This window comes from Coffea arabica, chromosome 5e (assembly GCF_036785885.1).
Source record: "Coffea arabica cultivar ET-39 chromosome 5e, Coffea Arabica ET-39 HiFi, whole genome shotgun sequence".
NCBI classification, from domain to species: Eukaryota; Viridiplantae; Streptophyta; class Magnoliopsida; order Gentianales; family Rubiaceae; genus Coffea; species Coffea arabica.
This window is the reverse complement of record NC_092318.1, coordinates 42310580-42326906: the sequence shown is the minus strand read 5'-3', so window position 1 is coordinate 42326906 and position 16327 is coordinate 42310580. Positions and strand designations below refer to the sequence as shown.

Sequence of the window (16327 nt, the reverse complement as noted above, 5' to 3'; positions counted from 1 at the left end):
TTTTGTTTTCCTTAGTGCTTTTGATGTTTATCTTTTAGTGGTTTTTCTTACTTCTTTTGTATGAACTCATCCAAGTGATCTTCATTTATATTATGATTTTAGTGTTTCAAGACTTCTTAAGGTTGGAAATTCAGCACTTGGCCATGGATTTGGATAACACAAGTTCATATCGGGAGTATTTTCTCTTACTCTTTATTTATTTTCCTTTTCTCACATTGAAGAAAATGTGAAGTTTAAGTGTGGGGGAGCGAAATATTTGAACTTGCATTCCAATACCATGTGATGATATTTTGTGGATTTAAATGCTTAGAAATGTTGGAATTGTGTTTTGAAATATTGCCATGTGGATAATTTTCTTGAAATTGGGTTTGTTGGCAGGGAGTTTCGTCCATTTATAAGGTGAAACTCTATCAAAATTTTTCTCAAATCTTTTTCAATATTTCATTATGGCCCAAAAATTCTTCAAATTTTTGCACTTTTATTTAAAAAAGGGCCAAATTGTTTCAACTTTAAGTGTCTAATTCTTCCACTTGTTGAAACTTTATGTGTATTTTGGAAGATTTAGTCCTCATTTGACTTGGAAATGGTTATTATGCAATTTTGGATTTTTGCATTTTAGAAAGTATATCTGGTAAAGTGAGAAAAATTATGCTTATAATTTTGCATGTTTAATGAGATTTCTCCTCTTTACTTAATTTTGCAAGTAAATGATTGATATAGTCAATAAAGGCTATAATTTTCCTTTGATTATTCTTGTGTATTTGTTAAGAGGGAATATCTATTTATTGTCTTTTACTTTTGAAAAAGAAGAAAAAAAAGGAAAAAAGAAAAAGAGTTTTTGTTCTACTCCAATGACTCATGTACCGAGTAATCGGGGGTTGGCATCTACAAATGTCGATATTCGTGTAAAAAGGTACTTGAATTAAGAGTATGCATAGCAACTTAAATATGTGAAATGTTGAGTAACCGGGGATCTTCACCTAAAAGTGTCGATTTTCGCGTCAAAAGGCATTTTCACTATTTGAGTAAAAATCAATGTTTAAACATAGAATATGTGTTTTGTGGACTTTTAGCGCAATTAAATGTTTCTTATAATTATAATATGCATGAACAAATGTATTCAATATTTCAAAAATAAGATAAAAATTTGTATATATTGTGATTCATTATTTGCAGCAGTTATCAGGGTCATTTAATGGCATAAAATTGTAAAATCGTTAACATAAGATGTAAAACTATAACACGTATATGCAAATATATAGAATAGACAATCAATGTGTATTTAGTCAAATAAATAAATGAATATTTACTTCACTAGTAAATTGTATGGTTAGACATATAAATGGAGTTCAATATTAAGCAAATAAGATTTATCAGAAAGGAAATACAAATAGCATCATTTTTTTAAAAGATTTTATCATAGAAATGGTGAAGGAAACTATAAAAAAATTTCAAATAGTTTTGGGGGTACAGTAGTGGAACAAGATAGAATATTTTGAAAATTCTAGAAGGAGAGGGGAGGAAGGGAGGGTAAAAATTTGGCAATTATAAAAACCTAAACTTTGTATAGCTTGTTTTATAGCTTTTAAAAAGTGATCGGGTGCAATTTCAACCCCTAAAAACAATGTGTCTCCGCCCCTAAATATATAGTCCTCACCAACTTATACGAACTAGGGGTAGATGAAGTTGATATTTGGTGGGACTTTATGTTTGTTAAATTCTTTGCTTGATTTAGTGCATCATCAAATAACTTTGTTGTACTCTAGCAAACTAACTTAATGTACAAAAAAATCACTTATTCTGTAAGTAATACTAAATGTAAGTGTACCCTAAATCTCAGAAAAAGTGAAACAACAGTATACAACCGTATTGAACTCAATTGCACCTACATCCCCAAACTTATATTTTGTGAAAATGGGTTTACAAAATCAAGACCCATTTTGATGAAACTGTTGAGCATTACGAAGCTTGCTTAGTAGCCAAAGGGTACACTCAAGAGTATGGCATAAACTATATAGAAACTTTTGCTCCACTAGCTGGATTGACATCTATCCGCTGTCTCTTAGCTATTGCTTCAATTCGTAAATGGAAGCTTTTCCAAATGGTTGTTAAAAACGCCTTCCTTTATGGTGATTTAATAGAAGAGGTTCATATGCATCCTCCTGGCTATCATTCTCCTCATAAGGTTTGTAAACTTTGACGAGCCTTGTATGGACTAAAGCAAGATCCCAGGGCTTGGTTTGCCAAATTCAGTTCCACTCTTGCTCAATTTGGTTTTGTTTCTAATTGATAAGGTGTAAATTGTAGTTCATTTATTAGTATAAATTGCTAGTTAATTATGTTATTTGAGCTTTATCTTGGATAGAAATTACTTAATTTTTCTTGTATATTTTTCTAAAACGTTAAGAGCTCAATTGAAGAGAAAATGGACTAAAAATGTGGTGTGAAGTAGCAATAAAAAGGGAAAAAGTCAAGAGGAACGGGTTTGGCAGGATTGATATGTTTTAGGATTTGATGATAACTTGAGCTACACAAAGCGGATTTAGATGATTCTTAATTCAATTTGAAGCTAAGAGAATGCTCTACAACTCGTATGAAGACATCAAAGTTTGGTTCTCTCATTTTCATAGTAAAAAATCCAAATTACTGAAGTACAAGTGCGCTGCGATGCTCTTACAACCAGGTCTCAATATTTTAGGAATATCTTAGTGTCTAGACCTCCAAATGACTTGATTCTTATGGCATTGGAAAGCGTGTTAAAAAGGCTACAACTTTCATGTTTTGATCAAGAACTGATTCAACCTATTTGATTGAGCTTTTGAGGCTCAAAGTCCAGCATTGGACTTGGCACCGGACTTCGCGCCGAACATTGCTAGATTCTTTTATGCTTCTTGCTTGGCCCGAAGACCAGCGCCGGATGTTGGCCTATCATTGGGCTTCGGGCTGGTCTTCATTGAGAAAAAGTGTGGAAATGTGATTTTTTTAGTGTAATAAAGCCTATTCCTACCCTAGTTAGGATATATCTCCAACAAACTATAGATAGGGGTTCTTTAAATCATTTTTAGGGTGGAAAACATTAGTCTAGACAAGTTTAACATCTTTTCCTAGTTTTTTCATGAGAGATCAAGATCAAATAAAGGCAAATCAGAGAGTGCGCAAGAAGATAAGATTGGAGCGAGCAACTGAGAAGTTTTCTTACTCTTTCTCGCATCTTTGCAGCAACTCTTTGAATTTGTGGTTATAATTGTCAAATCATGTTGAACTAAATTGTTTCTAGAGTTAGAGTTTTGATGAAAGAATTTGATTCATTCTTTTAGTTTAATTCCTTGTCTTTTACTATGATTTATTTATCTTGTTCTTAATGCATATTTATGCCTAATCGCCATGAATATAAATGTTGGGTTTGTATCAAATTGAGAAAGGAGATACAACGATGCATTAGATAGATAAATACACGTAGACTAATCACAAGAGTAGGTTAAGGTATGCATGATGCATCTATATCACTGAGAATCTTAATGGGTTTAATTGAACTTTTATGACCATCGAGAGAGGCGTAGGATTTAATTAAACACACTTTAGATGCATCGAGAGGTGGTCTAAAATATATTCATGTAATGCATTTATAGTTTGTTAAGAAATTAACTAGATAATTGATTCAAATTCTAGATTAAAACATGAAACCCTAAACTCGCGTCTATTGTTTCTCATCACTACTTTATTTGCATTGATAATTTTATTTTTTAGTTAGAAAATGAAACTCTTGAATTTGAATTTTATTATTTTGTTAGAATAATTAAAGTAGAAAATTAATTGGTCCCTGTGGGTTCAACCCTGGAATACTCCAGATAATTTATTACTTCAATAGACCCTGTGTGTTTGCAGGAATTCATCGATCAATTTTTTGGCGCCGTTACCAGGGATTATTTTATTTTATTTTGTCTTATTTTATTTCTAGTTCTTCACTTTTAGTTTTGACTTTTCTTGTTTAGGTGTTTGGTGTATGACCCGATCTCAAAAAGGTAATTTGAATTTTGACCCAGAATTTGAAAAAACTGTGAAGTATTTGAGGAAACAAACTCGCTTGCAAAAATAAACTTTGTAACCATTTTCACTAGGATTCCATATTACCTTAGAGCTGAGTCGGCAAGGCTGACGACGAAGAGATGGCTGAGGAGAATAGAAATAATGACAATAATCAACAGCAGGTAGTGCAACCACCCGTAGGACTTCGTCTTCGAGACATCCAACATCCTGTGATCGCGGCTTCTTCCCACTACATCAGACTAAGTGAAGAAGCAAGGAACTATGAGCTCAAAACGATGCACTTTAGCATTTTGCCTGCTTTTCATGGTTTAGCCAATGAAGATCCACTCTCCTTCATAAGAGAGTTTTATTTGGTGGTCCAAACTTTCCCTTTGAGTGGAGTATCCGAAGATGACTTACGAATGAGGTGCTTCTGATATAGGAAACCCTAGGGGAAGACCCTCCTAGAACCTCCCAACCTTGTAATTATCAGAGTTGGATCTTTTCTCCCAACAGAAATTGAACTCGATTGTTCTCATGAACTCAAGACCTCTGACACACAAAGGTAATCAGCAACCTTAAGCAAATAAGGATGGATGAAGCGACACCACGATTAGAGAACAAGCTAATCGATAAAGTCTGATTTGAATCCTAAGCCATGAACTCAAGAATTCAAGAGTAAGTTCGATTAAGAACTTGAAGGAAAATTCCTCACGATTTCTGGTTGTAATATTCTCTGTCTTTTACTCTTACAAGAGGTGCCTTTTTATAGGCTAAAACTAGGGCAAAATCCGGCCCACATAAACCTAGAAGAGATTCGGTCCGCATAAAAGAGCTTAAAGAGCCAGCTCTTTAAGGCTTTCCGATAAGGCCCGATAAGTAATAAAATACTCAACGCCTAACAACTACTAAACGGGACAGTTTTAAAACAACTACCAACTAAGCTAACAAGTATGAGATCATTCTTTCACTTTAAACGTACAAGTGAACAAAGTAACTTCATGGTCCATCAAATCTTCAAACTTAGCTTGCTCCTTGCTTGTATGGTGAATGATCAAGGCTCGTAAAGCTTCCTTCACCCTCTTGGATCTTGATATTGTCATCGGACCGCCAATATGGACCAAAGGATCCTTGACCCAAGGTTGAAGTTAATTATTGCACACCCGTATCCGCATCATTCCCTCTTTCCTCGAAAAGATTCGTCCTCGAATCTTCAAAGTCTCCTCTTGAAAGTGAGTTGTCCACAAATCGATGGTGCGCTTAAAGGACAGCAGTGTTGGAAGTAGACGAATGAGTACGAGCCATGTTGCATGTCGTTTGGTCAGCTTTGGGAAGCGCTCAAACAAGGACATGCGCCAAGGTAGGAAAGAACTTGTGTACGGCGTGTGAAAATCCCAAGTGGCAATCCAAAACTCTCTAATTAGCCTTTGGTCATGAAGCTTCACATTGACACCTTGATTGTTCAAAGGTGTAAAATCCAGCACAAGTTGACATTGATTTGAATCATCTTGCATGGATAAATTGGGAACAACTTGTTGCATTGATGAGACACTAAACAACTCGTGAAGGACAGCTTTGGGATCTTGCGTGACACACAATTTCTCATATTCCAACATATAAGGTAGCAAACAATTGAATTTCACTTCATGAGGGTTACTCGAACTAGCACAAGTTGAAGCTGGCAAATTGAGCACTTGGCCACCAGCTTTTGGCTGTGTGAATAAGCATGAAAGATCACCACCTTTAGTTGGAATAAGCACGAAATCAGGTTGTAAGTCTTTAATCAAAACTGAAAAATTTTGGACAGCTTTACAACCTACAAAAACAAAATAACCTTCAACTTGAAACAAATTAGAAATTGGGTAAAGAAGTAATGGTACATCATCAACTAAATGGTAAGAAGGTATAGAACAAGTTTTAAATGTGAATACTCCCTTTGCCACTTCATTATTCCTTCCACCAATTGATTCAACTTGAGAAGGCATTGCTAGCCTTTTACACTTTTCTTCAAAATCTGGATAAGAAATACAAGTGTTAGGATGGAAATTATACTCAAAAGAAGGTAAAGATGATGAATGACCCATAGGTAGCAAATGAGAGTCAAATTTCGGAATTCTCCCTTCATGGTGGATTTGACGTGATTCCCCTTTGGTATGGACAGATTTGAATTGAAATTGTTCCATGAGATGATTCCAGATAGATTCAATTCCTAAAAGACAAACTCCATGGAAACTAGTGAATTGTACAAGTGACTTTGGAATGGAGCATGGCATGACTAACTTCACTTGACTTTACTTAATCTGCACAAATGAAGAAACACTAAATAAAGCAAAGGTAAGTTCGTTAGAAAAACAATAAGCCCTCACATTTTTGCTCAAAATCGTCTCACTTTCTCTCTTTTCTTCCTTTTTACCACTCATCTCATCAGATTTTTCCATCTCTTTATCTAGTTTAACGCCCTCGATTGTTTTCTCATCATCAACCTCCTCAACAAATGGTTCAATAGGATGAGATACTCCTTTGTTGGGAATAGGGTCAACTATCTCCTTCTTAGAAAACTCACTTTGATAGCATCCATTTGACTCCATTTGTTTTTGGTGTAGAAGACGTTGATATGTCTCCCAAAATGACTCCGCATGAGGTGGTTCAACTCTAAGTTTAGTCTTAGAAAATGCTGAATGAACCTTCTTATCACCTCTTGCATAAACCGGCTTTAAAGAGGTAGATTGCATGGAACCCCTCCTCTTGAGAGATTCATTCTCTTGCTTGAGTTTATGTTCGTTCTCTCGATTGTACAAGTCCGTGGTATAATGGAAGGGTACAAATCGTTTCCTCATCACTTGCTTCATTTCAGTCCAAGTGGCAATCGGTTGTTCCCTATTTCTCCTTCTTGTGGCACATACTTGCTCCCACCAAATAGATGCATAATCTTGAAATTCAATAGCTGCAAGTTTCACCTTTTTCTCTTCGGAGTAAATGTGGACTTCAAACACTTGCTCAACTCGCCTAACCCAATCCAAGTAAGCTTCAGGATCATTTTTCCCATGAAAGGTAGGCATCTTAGTCTTGATGGAACCAAGATTATCATCGGTTCTCCTAGGTCGATCTCGGCCTTCCCTCGCTTCCCGGTGACTTTTCCTTGATCGGAATGAGGTGTTAGAATGATACCCCTCATCATCCACATCATGCCCAACACTCTGAGCACTTGAAGCCCTATTGGGAATATCTCCAGTATCTCGCATCTCAATGGCAGCCACCCTGTCGGATAGTTGTGTCACCACAAATTCAAGCCTCCCCGCTTGTTTTTGGAGAGTTTGGAGCACCAATTTGAGTGACACGTCTGTCTCAGACGGCTCGGCCATGTTCCCCTCTTGAGACATATTGTCAAACCTGCAAAACAAATGTATCCTAGTCTACCTTGCAAAGCACTCGTGTATCACTCAAGAAAACACACTTACTCTCAATTTTCCTTCTCGAAGTTCTTAAGACAATTCAACTCTAAAAAATTCCAGAATTAATTACCCTATAAGTAATAAGACACAAAGCAGAATTTTTGCGAATCCTAGAAAACAAAAACTCTACCTGAAACTGGAACTTTTTTTTTTCAGCTGTTGTTTTGCTGAGTTTCTGGTCAGTATTTTGGAGTATAAATGGTGCTTTTGGGGTGCTCAAATAATGTACGAACCAGTCCTCAAATTTCAGTCAAATCGGGTTGCAAAACTAGCTCAACCGATTTTAGAAACTCAAGAACTCCCAAGGTGGTTTGTGCTAAGGTGTTTGGTTTGGTTTTGAAAACGGAATTGGGTGTGTTTGGGGCTGGTTAGGTTGTTTAGGGTCTTTGGAATTCAATCAAGATTGGAACTCAAGAGTTGGAAACCAATCAAAATTAGGAAACTCAAGTTTTGGGAAATCAACCAAGATTTGGAGACTAATCAAGATTTGGGAACCCACCAAGAATTGGAAACTCACGATTTTTTTTTGGAAACTTGATTTCCTTTGTATGAGAGCCAATTCCTTCTCTTCTTCCTTTTTTTTTTCTTTCGTTTTTTTTTCTTTTTTTTTTCGGCTCTTCAAGGAACACAAATTCAGATCACACCAACAAGTTCAAGAAAACGGATGAAAGGTTATGCCAATTCCAAGAAAACCCTAGTTCTTGGTTTATTGTTCAAGAAATTTCAAAACAAGACTTGGTGGTCCAAGAAGTTCAAGAATTTGTTCAAGAAACACAAGAATTTCCCCAAATTATGTTGCGGTGTCCAGGGTTTGCAAAAACAACAACCAATTCTCAAGAAATAGGCAAATCAGAATTTCAGCAATACTCAAAAGAAAATTCCAGCAATACTCTAGCAACTTGAACACTAAACAATATAAGGTACGTGACTTTTTTTTTTTTTTTTGTCTTTAAACCCTAACAACCCAAACACAAGTATAACAAACCCAAGAACTTGGACAGAAAACACAAAAAGACAACACCCAAACAAATTTTTTTTTTACTCGGATGAACAGTAACGTGAACAGTACGCTACAGCACGGTGAACAGTAACGATGAACAATAATCTCTACAGTTTTTTTTTTTTTTTTTTTTGTGGAAAAAAAGACAAACTAGCAAGATATGAACAACTTCAATTAAAAGAGAATTAACCTGATGCTCTGATTACCAACTGATATAGGCAACCCTAGGGGAAGACCCTCCTAGAACCTCCCAACCTTGTAATTATCAGAGTTGGATCTTTTCTCCCAACAGAAATTGAACTCGATTGTTCTCATGAACTCAAGACCTCTGACACACAAAGGTAATCAGCAACCTTAAGCAAATAATGATGGATGAAGCGACACCACGATTAGGGAACAAGCTAATCGATAAAGTCTGATTTGAATCCTAAGCCATGAACTCAAGAATTCAAGAGTAAGTTCGATTAAGAACTTGAAGGAAAATTCCTCACGATTTCTGGTTGTAATATTCTCTGTCTTTTACTCTTACAAGAGGTGCCTTTTTATAGGCTAAAACTAGGGCAAAATCCGGCCCACATAAACCTAGAAGAGATTCGGTCCGCATAAAAGAGCTTAAAGAGCCAGCTCTTTAAGGCTTTCCGATAAGGCCCGATAAGTAATAAAATACTCAACGCCTAACAACTACTAAACGGGACAGTTTTAAAACAACTACCAACTAAGCTAACAAGTATGAGATCATTCTTTCACTTTAAACGTACAAGTGAACAAAGTAACTTCATGGTCCATCAAATCTTCAAACTTAGCTTGCTCCTTGCTTGTATGGTGAATGATCAAGGCTCGTAAAGCTTCCTTCACCCTCTTGGATCTTGATATTGTCATCGGACCGCCAATATGGACCAAAGGATCCTTGACCCAAGGTTGAAGTTAATTATTGCACACCCGTATCCGCATCATTCCCTCTTTCCTCGAAAAGATTCGTCCTCGAATCTTCAAAGTCTCCTCTTGAAAGTGAGTTGTCCACAAATCGATGGTGCGCTTAAAGGACAGCAGTGTTGGAAGTAGACGAATGAGTACGAGCCATGTTGCATGTCGTTTGGTCAGCTTTGGGAAGCGCTCAAACAAGGACATGCGCCAAGGTAGGAAAGAACTTGTGTACGGCGTGTGAAAATCCCAAGTGGCAATCCAAAACTCTCTAATTAGCCTTTGGTCATGAAGCTTCACATTGACACCTTGATTGTTCAAAGGTGTAAAATCCAGCACAAGTTGACATTGATTTGAATCATCTTGCATGGATAAATTGGGAACAACTTGTTGCATTGATGAGACACTAAACAACTCGTGAAGGACAGCTTTGGGATCTTGCGTGACACACAATTTCTCATATTCCAACATATAAGGTAGCAAACAATTGAATTTCACTTCATGAGGGTTACTCGAACTAGCACAAGTTGAAGCTGGCAAATTGAGCACTTGGCCACCAGCTTTTGGCTGTGTGAATAAGCATGAAAGATCACCACCTTTAGTTGGAATAAGCACGAAATCAGGTTGTAAGTCTTTAATCAAAACTGAAAAATTTTGGACAGCTTTACAACCTACAAAAACAAAATAACCTTCAACTTGAAACAAATTAGAAATTGGGTAAAGAAGTAATGGTACATCATCAACTAAATGGTAAGAAGGTATAGAACAAGTTTTAAATGTGAATACTCCCTTTGCCACTTCATTATTCCTTCCACCAATTGATTCAACTTGAGAAGGCATTGCTAGCCTTTTACACTTTTCTTCAAAATCTGGATAAGAAATACAAGTGTTAGGATGGAAATTATACTCAAAAGAAGGTAAAGATGATGAATGACCCATAGGTAGCAAATGAGAGTCAAATTTCGGAATTCTCCCTTCATGGTGGATTTGACGTGATTCCCCTTTGGTATGGACAGATTTGAATTGAAATTGTTCCATGAGATGATTCCAGATAGATTCAATTCCTAAAAGACAAACTCCATGGAAACTAGTGAATTGTACAAGTGACTTTGGAATGGAGCATGGCATGACTAACTTCACTTGACTTTACTTAATCTGCACAAATGAAGAAACACTAAATAAAGCAAAGGTAAGTTCGTTAGAAAAACAATAAGCCCTCACATTTTTGCTCAAAATCGTCTCACTTTCTCTCTTTTCTTCCTTTTTACCACTCATCTCATCAGATTTTTCCATCTCTTTATCTAGTTTAACGCCCTCGATTGTTTTCTCATCATCAACCTCCTCAACAAATGGTTCAATAGGATGAGATACTCCTTTGTTGGGAATAGGGTCAACTATCTCCTTCTTAGAAAACTCACTTTGATAGCATCCATTTGACTCCATTTGTTTTTGGTGTAGAAGACGTTGATATGTCTCCCAAAATGACTCCGCATGAGGTGGTTCAACTCTTAGTTTAGTCTTAGAAAATGCTGAATGAACCTTCTTATCACCTCTTGCATAAACCGGCTTTAAAGAGGTAGATTGCATGGAACCCCTCCTCTTGAGAGATTCATTCTCTTGCTTGAGTTTATGTTCGTTCTCTCGATTGTACAAGTCCGTGGTATAATGGAAGGGTACAAATCGTTTCCTCATCACTTGCTTCATTTCAGTCCAAGTGGCAATCGGTTGTTCCCTATTTCTCCTTCTTGTGGCACATACTTGCTCCCACCAAATAGATGCATAATCTTGAAATTCAATAGCTGCAAGTTTCACCTTTTTCTCTTCGGAGTAAATGTGGACTTCAAACACTTGCTCAACTCGCCTAACCCAATCCAAGTAAGCTTCAGGATCATTTTTCCCATGAAAGGTAGGCATCTTAGTCTTGATGGAACCAAGATTATCATCGGTTCTCCTAGGTCGATCTCGGCCTTCCCTCGCTTCCCGGTGACTTTTCCTTGATCGGAATGAGGTGTTAGAATGATACCCCTCATCATCCACATCATGCCCAACACTCTGAGCACTTGAAGCCCTATTGGGAATATCTCCAGTATCTCGCATCTCAATGGCAGCCACCCTGTCGGATAGTTGTGTCACCACAAATTCAAGCCTCCCCGCTTGTTTTTGGAGAGTTTGGAGCACCAATTTGAGTGACACGTCTGTCTCAGACGGCTCGGCCATGTTCCCCTCTTGAGACATATTGTCAAACCTGCAAAACAAATGTATCATAGTCTACCTTGCAAAGCACTCGTGTATCACTCAAGAAAACACACTTACTCTCAATTTTCCTTCTCGAAGTTCTTAAGACAATTCAACTCTAAAAAATTCCAGAATTAATTACCCTATAAGTAATAAGACACAAAGCAGAATTTTTGCGAATCCTAGAAAACAAAAACTCTACCTGAAACTGGAACTTTTTTTTTTCAGCTGTTGTTTTGCTGAGTTTCTGGTCAGTATTTTGGAGTATAAATGGTGCTTTTGGGGTGCTCAAATAATGTACGAACCAGTCCTCAAATTTCAGTCAAATCGGGTTGCAAAACTAGCTCAACCGATTTTAGAAACTCAAGAACTCCCAAGGTGGTTTGGGCTAAGGTGTTTGGTTTGGTTTTGAAAACGGAATTGGGTGTGTTTGGGGCTGGTTAGGTTGTTTAGGGTCTTTGGAATTCAATCAAGATTGGAACTCAAGAGTTGGAAACCAATCAAAATTAGGAAACTCAAGTTTTGGGAAATCAACCAAGATTTGGAGACTAATCAAGATTTGGGAACCCACCAAGAATTGGAAACTCACGATTTTTTTTTGGAAACTTGATTTCCTTTGTATGAGAGCCAATTCCTTCTCTTCTTCCTTTTTTTTTTCTTTCGTTTTTTTTTCTTTTTTTTTTCGGCTCTTCAAGGAACACAAATTCAGATCACACCAACAAGTTCAAGAAAACGGATGAAAGGTTATGCCAATTCCAAGAAAACCCTAGTTCTTGGTTTATTGTTCAAGAAATTTCAAAACAAGACTTGGTGGTCCAAGAAGTTCAAGAATTTGTTCAAGAAACACAAGAATTTCCCCAAATTATGTTGCGGTGTCCAGGGTTTGCAAAAACAACAACCAATTCTCAAGAAATAGGCAAATCAGAATTTCAGCAATACTCAAAAGAAAATTCCAGCAATACTCTAGCAACTTGAACACTAAACAATATAAGGTACGTGACTTTTTTTTTTTTTTTTGTCTTTAAACCCTAACAACCCAAACACAAGTATAACAAACCCAAGAACTTGGACAGAAAACACAAAAAGACAACACCCAAACAAATTTTTTTTTTACTCGGATGAACAGTAACGTGAACAGTACGCTACAGCACGGTGAACAGTAACGATGAACAATAATCTCTACAGTTTTTTTTTTTTTTTTTTTTGTGGAAAAAAAGACAAACTAGCAAGATATGAACAACTTCAATTAAAAGAGAATTAACCTGATGCTCTGATTACCAACTGATATAGGCAACCCTAGGGGAAGACCCTCCTAGAACCTCCCAATCTTGTAATTATCAGAGTTGGATCTTTTCTCCCAACAGAAATTGAACTCGATTGTTCTCATGAACTCAAGACCTCTGACACACAAAGGTAATCAGCAACCTTAAGCAAATAATGATGGATGAAGCGACACCACGATTAGGGAACAAGCTAATCGATAAAGTCTGATTTGAATCCTAAGCCATGAACTCAAGAATTCAAGAGTAAGTTCGATTAAGAACTTGAAGGAAAATTCCTCACGATTTCTGGTTGTAATATTCTCTGTCTTTTACTCTTACAAGAGGTGCCTTTTTATAGGCTAAAACTAGGGCAAAATCCGACCCACATAAACCTGGAAGAGATTCGGTCCGCATAAAAGAGCTTAAAGAGCCAGCTCTTTAAGGCTTTCCGATAAGGCCCGATAAGTAATAAAATACTCAACGCCTAACAACTACTAAACGGGACAGTTTTAAAACAACTACCAACTAAGCTAACAAGTATGAGATCATTCTTTCACTTTAAACGTACAAGTGAACAAAGTAACTTCATGGTCCATCAAATCTTCAAACTTAGCTTGCTCCTTGCTTGTATGGTGAATGATCAAGGCTCGTAAAGCTTCCTTCACCCTCTTGGATCTTGATCTTGTCATCGGACCGCCAATGTGGACCAAAGGATCCTTGACCCAAGGTTGAAGTTAATTATTGCACACCCGTATCCGCATCAGCTTCCCTTATTGTCTAAAAGATTGTGCAAAGTCTTGATTACTTTATCTACCTAAAGGATCTTTGAGGACATGGGAAGATGTTTATAATATCTTTATGACCAAGCACTATTCACCTCAGAAAGGAACAAGATTTACACATTTTCTCAAATAGAAGGAGAGCCAATACATTAAGCATAGGGGCACTTTAAGTTACTACTCTCTCCATGTCCTCATCACCAGTATTCATTGGTATTGCAAGTTTAATTTTTCTATGATGGGTTGACCTTAACAACCCAGACTATGGTAGATATTGCTACAAAAGGGTATATTGGTGACCAAACCCTGGAGGAATTAGTTAGTCTCTATGAATTGTTAGCTAGCAATTCTCAACAAAAGGCAATTCGGGGTAAGAGAGTAGGAGTGCATAAAGTGAATGTGTCACAAGATTTGAGTTCACAAGCAGTTGAATTGAGTCATCAGATGCAACAGCTCTTAAATCGGGTAACTCAATCTTAGTACATGTATGGGAATTCTGCCGTTGGTTGCTATAATAGAGATCCCTCCACCATGGTAGAAGACATTAATTTCACTGAAGCATAAGGTGGGTAGAAGTTGCAGCCAAGGAATGATCCGTTCTCTAATACATACAACGAGGGGTGGAAGAATCACCCTAACTTTTCATGTAAGGATCAAGGAGTTAGACCTATGAGACCACCTGAGTTCCAAAATTTGTAGCAACCTTCTCAATATCCTCCTCAACTTACTTAGGAGAAAAAGTCCAACCTTGAAGAAATGATCCTCCAATACATGCAAAAGTTGGACCAAAGGATGGACCAATTCTATAGAATTGCCCAATCTCAACAAGCCTCCATTCAAAATCTTGAAAGGCAAGTTGGTCTGCTGGTAAAGGCAGTAACTGAAAAGGTACAAGGAAAATTGCTTAGTAGCACTGAGGTGAGTCCAAAAGAAACTACTGTGGCTGTGACTTTTCGTTCAGGCAAAGTATTGGATTATTCTGTTATTAAGCCCCAGACTAATCCAAGTGCAAAGCAAGATAGGAGTGAAATTGCCATTAATAGTGAAGAAAGTGGAGATTCGGAGAATGGTTCAGGTGAAAAGAATCAAGGGGAAGATAGTCAACGCCTCAGATGAAATGTTATGTGCCGCCTATCTCTTTTCCCCAGAGGTTTAAGAAAAAGGCAACTAATGAGTAATACCAAAAGTTCGTAGAGATGCACAAGACACTTCGAGTGAACATGCCTTTTTCTGAAGTTCTTGCTAATATACCTGCTTATGCAAAGTTCTTGAAGGAGATAGTGTCTCCTATAAAGAAGTTAGAAGACTTGGTAGAGGTGTCACTTACTAAGGAATGCAGTGCAGTACTACAAAATTGTCTTCCTATCAAGATGAAAGATCCAGCGAGTTTTACTGTGCCTTGCCAATTTGAACATATTCTTGTTGATAAATGTTTGTGTGACCTTGGATCTAGTGTTAATTTGATGCCTCTATCATTTTTTAGGAAATTAAAGTTTGCCAATTTAGGGCCTACTCAAGTGATTGTACAACTAGTTGATCATTTAGTATGTTATCCTGTTGGTATTGTAGAAGATCTGTTAGTTAAAGTCAGTAAATTTTATTTTCCTACTGATTTTCTTGTTCTTGACATGGAGGAGGATATTTCTATGTCAATTATCCTTGGTAGAGGGTTCTTAGCTACGGGGGAAGCTACTCTAGACTTATTAAAAGGGAAATTGACTTTGAGGGTTGGTAAAAAGAAAGAAGAATTTAATATCTTTGAACCCTTAAAATACTCTTCGTATGCGGGGTCTTGTTCCTATATCATTGCTTCTAATGATTTGCATGCTGAAAATATGTATTAGAGCTGGATGTAGAGGTCATCCCTTTGCAAAATCATCGTGCATAGTCTTCTTCAACAGTTCAAAAGCACAGTGGATATGCGAAAAATCATGCAAAATTGTAGGCACACAATAAGAAAACTATGAAATCATCTGAACCATTTCATCTACCATAATCATATGTGACCCTGTTTGGCTGAAGACGTTAAACTTAGCGCTTCTCGGGAGGCAACCCAATTTTCTTTTTAATTTCATTTAATATTTTTCTTTCATTTAGGATTAATGGTGGTGTTTATTTCCTTACAATTTTATTGCTTTCTAGTTTGGGTTATTTGGTGTTATAGTTAACTCCTATTTGTAGTGTTTTCTTGTCTTTTTATAGGTTGGTAGGATGGCTTCTTGACCTTGACTATTGGATGGTAACTAGCAACTTCTCTCACCCCACTTGGTCTTTGGCACTTCATTTGTTATTAGAGAAGTTTCATTTTCATCTTTTTTCCTGTTGTTATTTCCTTATTTTATCCCTAACATTGACGACAATGTTGTCTTAAGTGTGGGAGAGGGGTAAATGGGTGAAGCGAAAATTTTGAATATTTGGGACAATATTTTTCAAATTTTTATTGTTGATTCCTTGATAAGGCAATGGCTTGCATTTCGTGTTATTATTGTTAAAGCGATATGTGTATGAATGTGTTAAGTGTTAAAAGGTGTTGGTTTAAAGTGCTTCTTTGGTGAATATTTGGTATTTTGAGACTTTTTCAAATTTTAGCTAATTTTTCTAGGCATTGTAAATATTTTTCTAGCATTTTTCTTGTGAATTTGGCCTAATTAT

The 16327-nt window shown here is 36.8% G+C and overlaps 1 protein-coding gene across 1 annotated transcript; it reads left to right on the top strand.

Annotated features, from left to right (window-relative positions):
- The first annotated feature begins 14871 nt into the window (after positions 1 to 14871).
- Positions 14872 to 15519, top strand: LOC140007036 (uncharacterized). The gene has a single exon (XM_072049723.1). The coding sequence runs from the start codon at positions 14872 to 14874 to the stop codon at positions 15517 to 15519; it is 648 nt and encodes a 215-aa protein (XP_071905824.1).
- Positions 15520 to 16327: the final 808 nt, after the last annotated feature.

Bases quoted from the DNA above. Each gene is read 5' to 3' on its own strand.
- LOC140007036 (XM_072049723.1), top strand. From the start codon at position 14,872: ATGCACAAGACACTTCGAGTGAACATGCCTTTTTCTGAAGTTCTTGCT.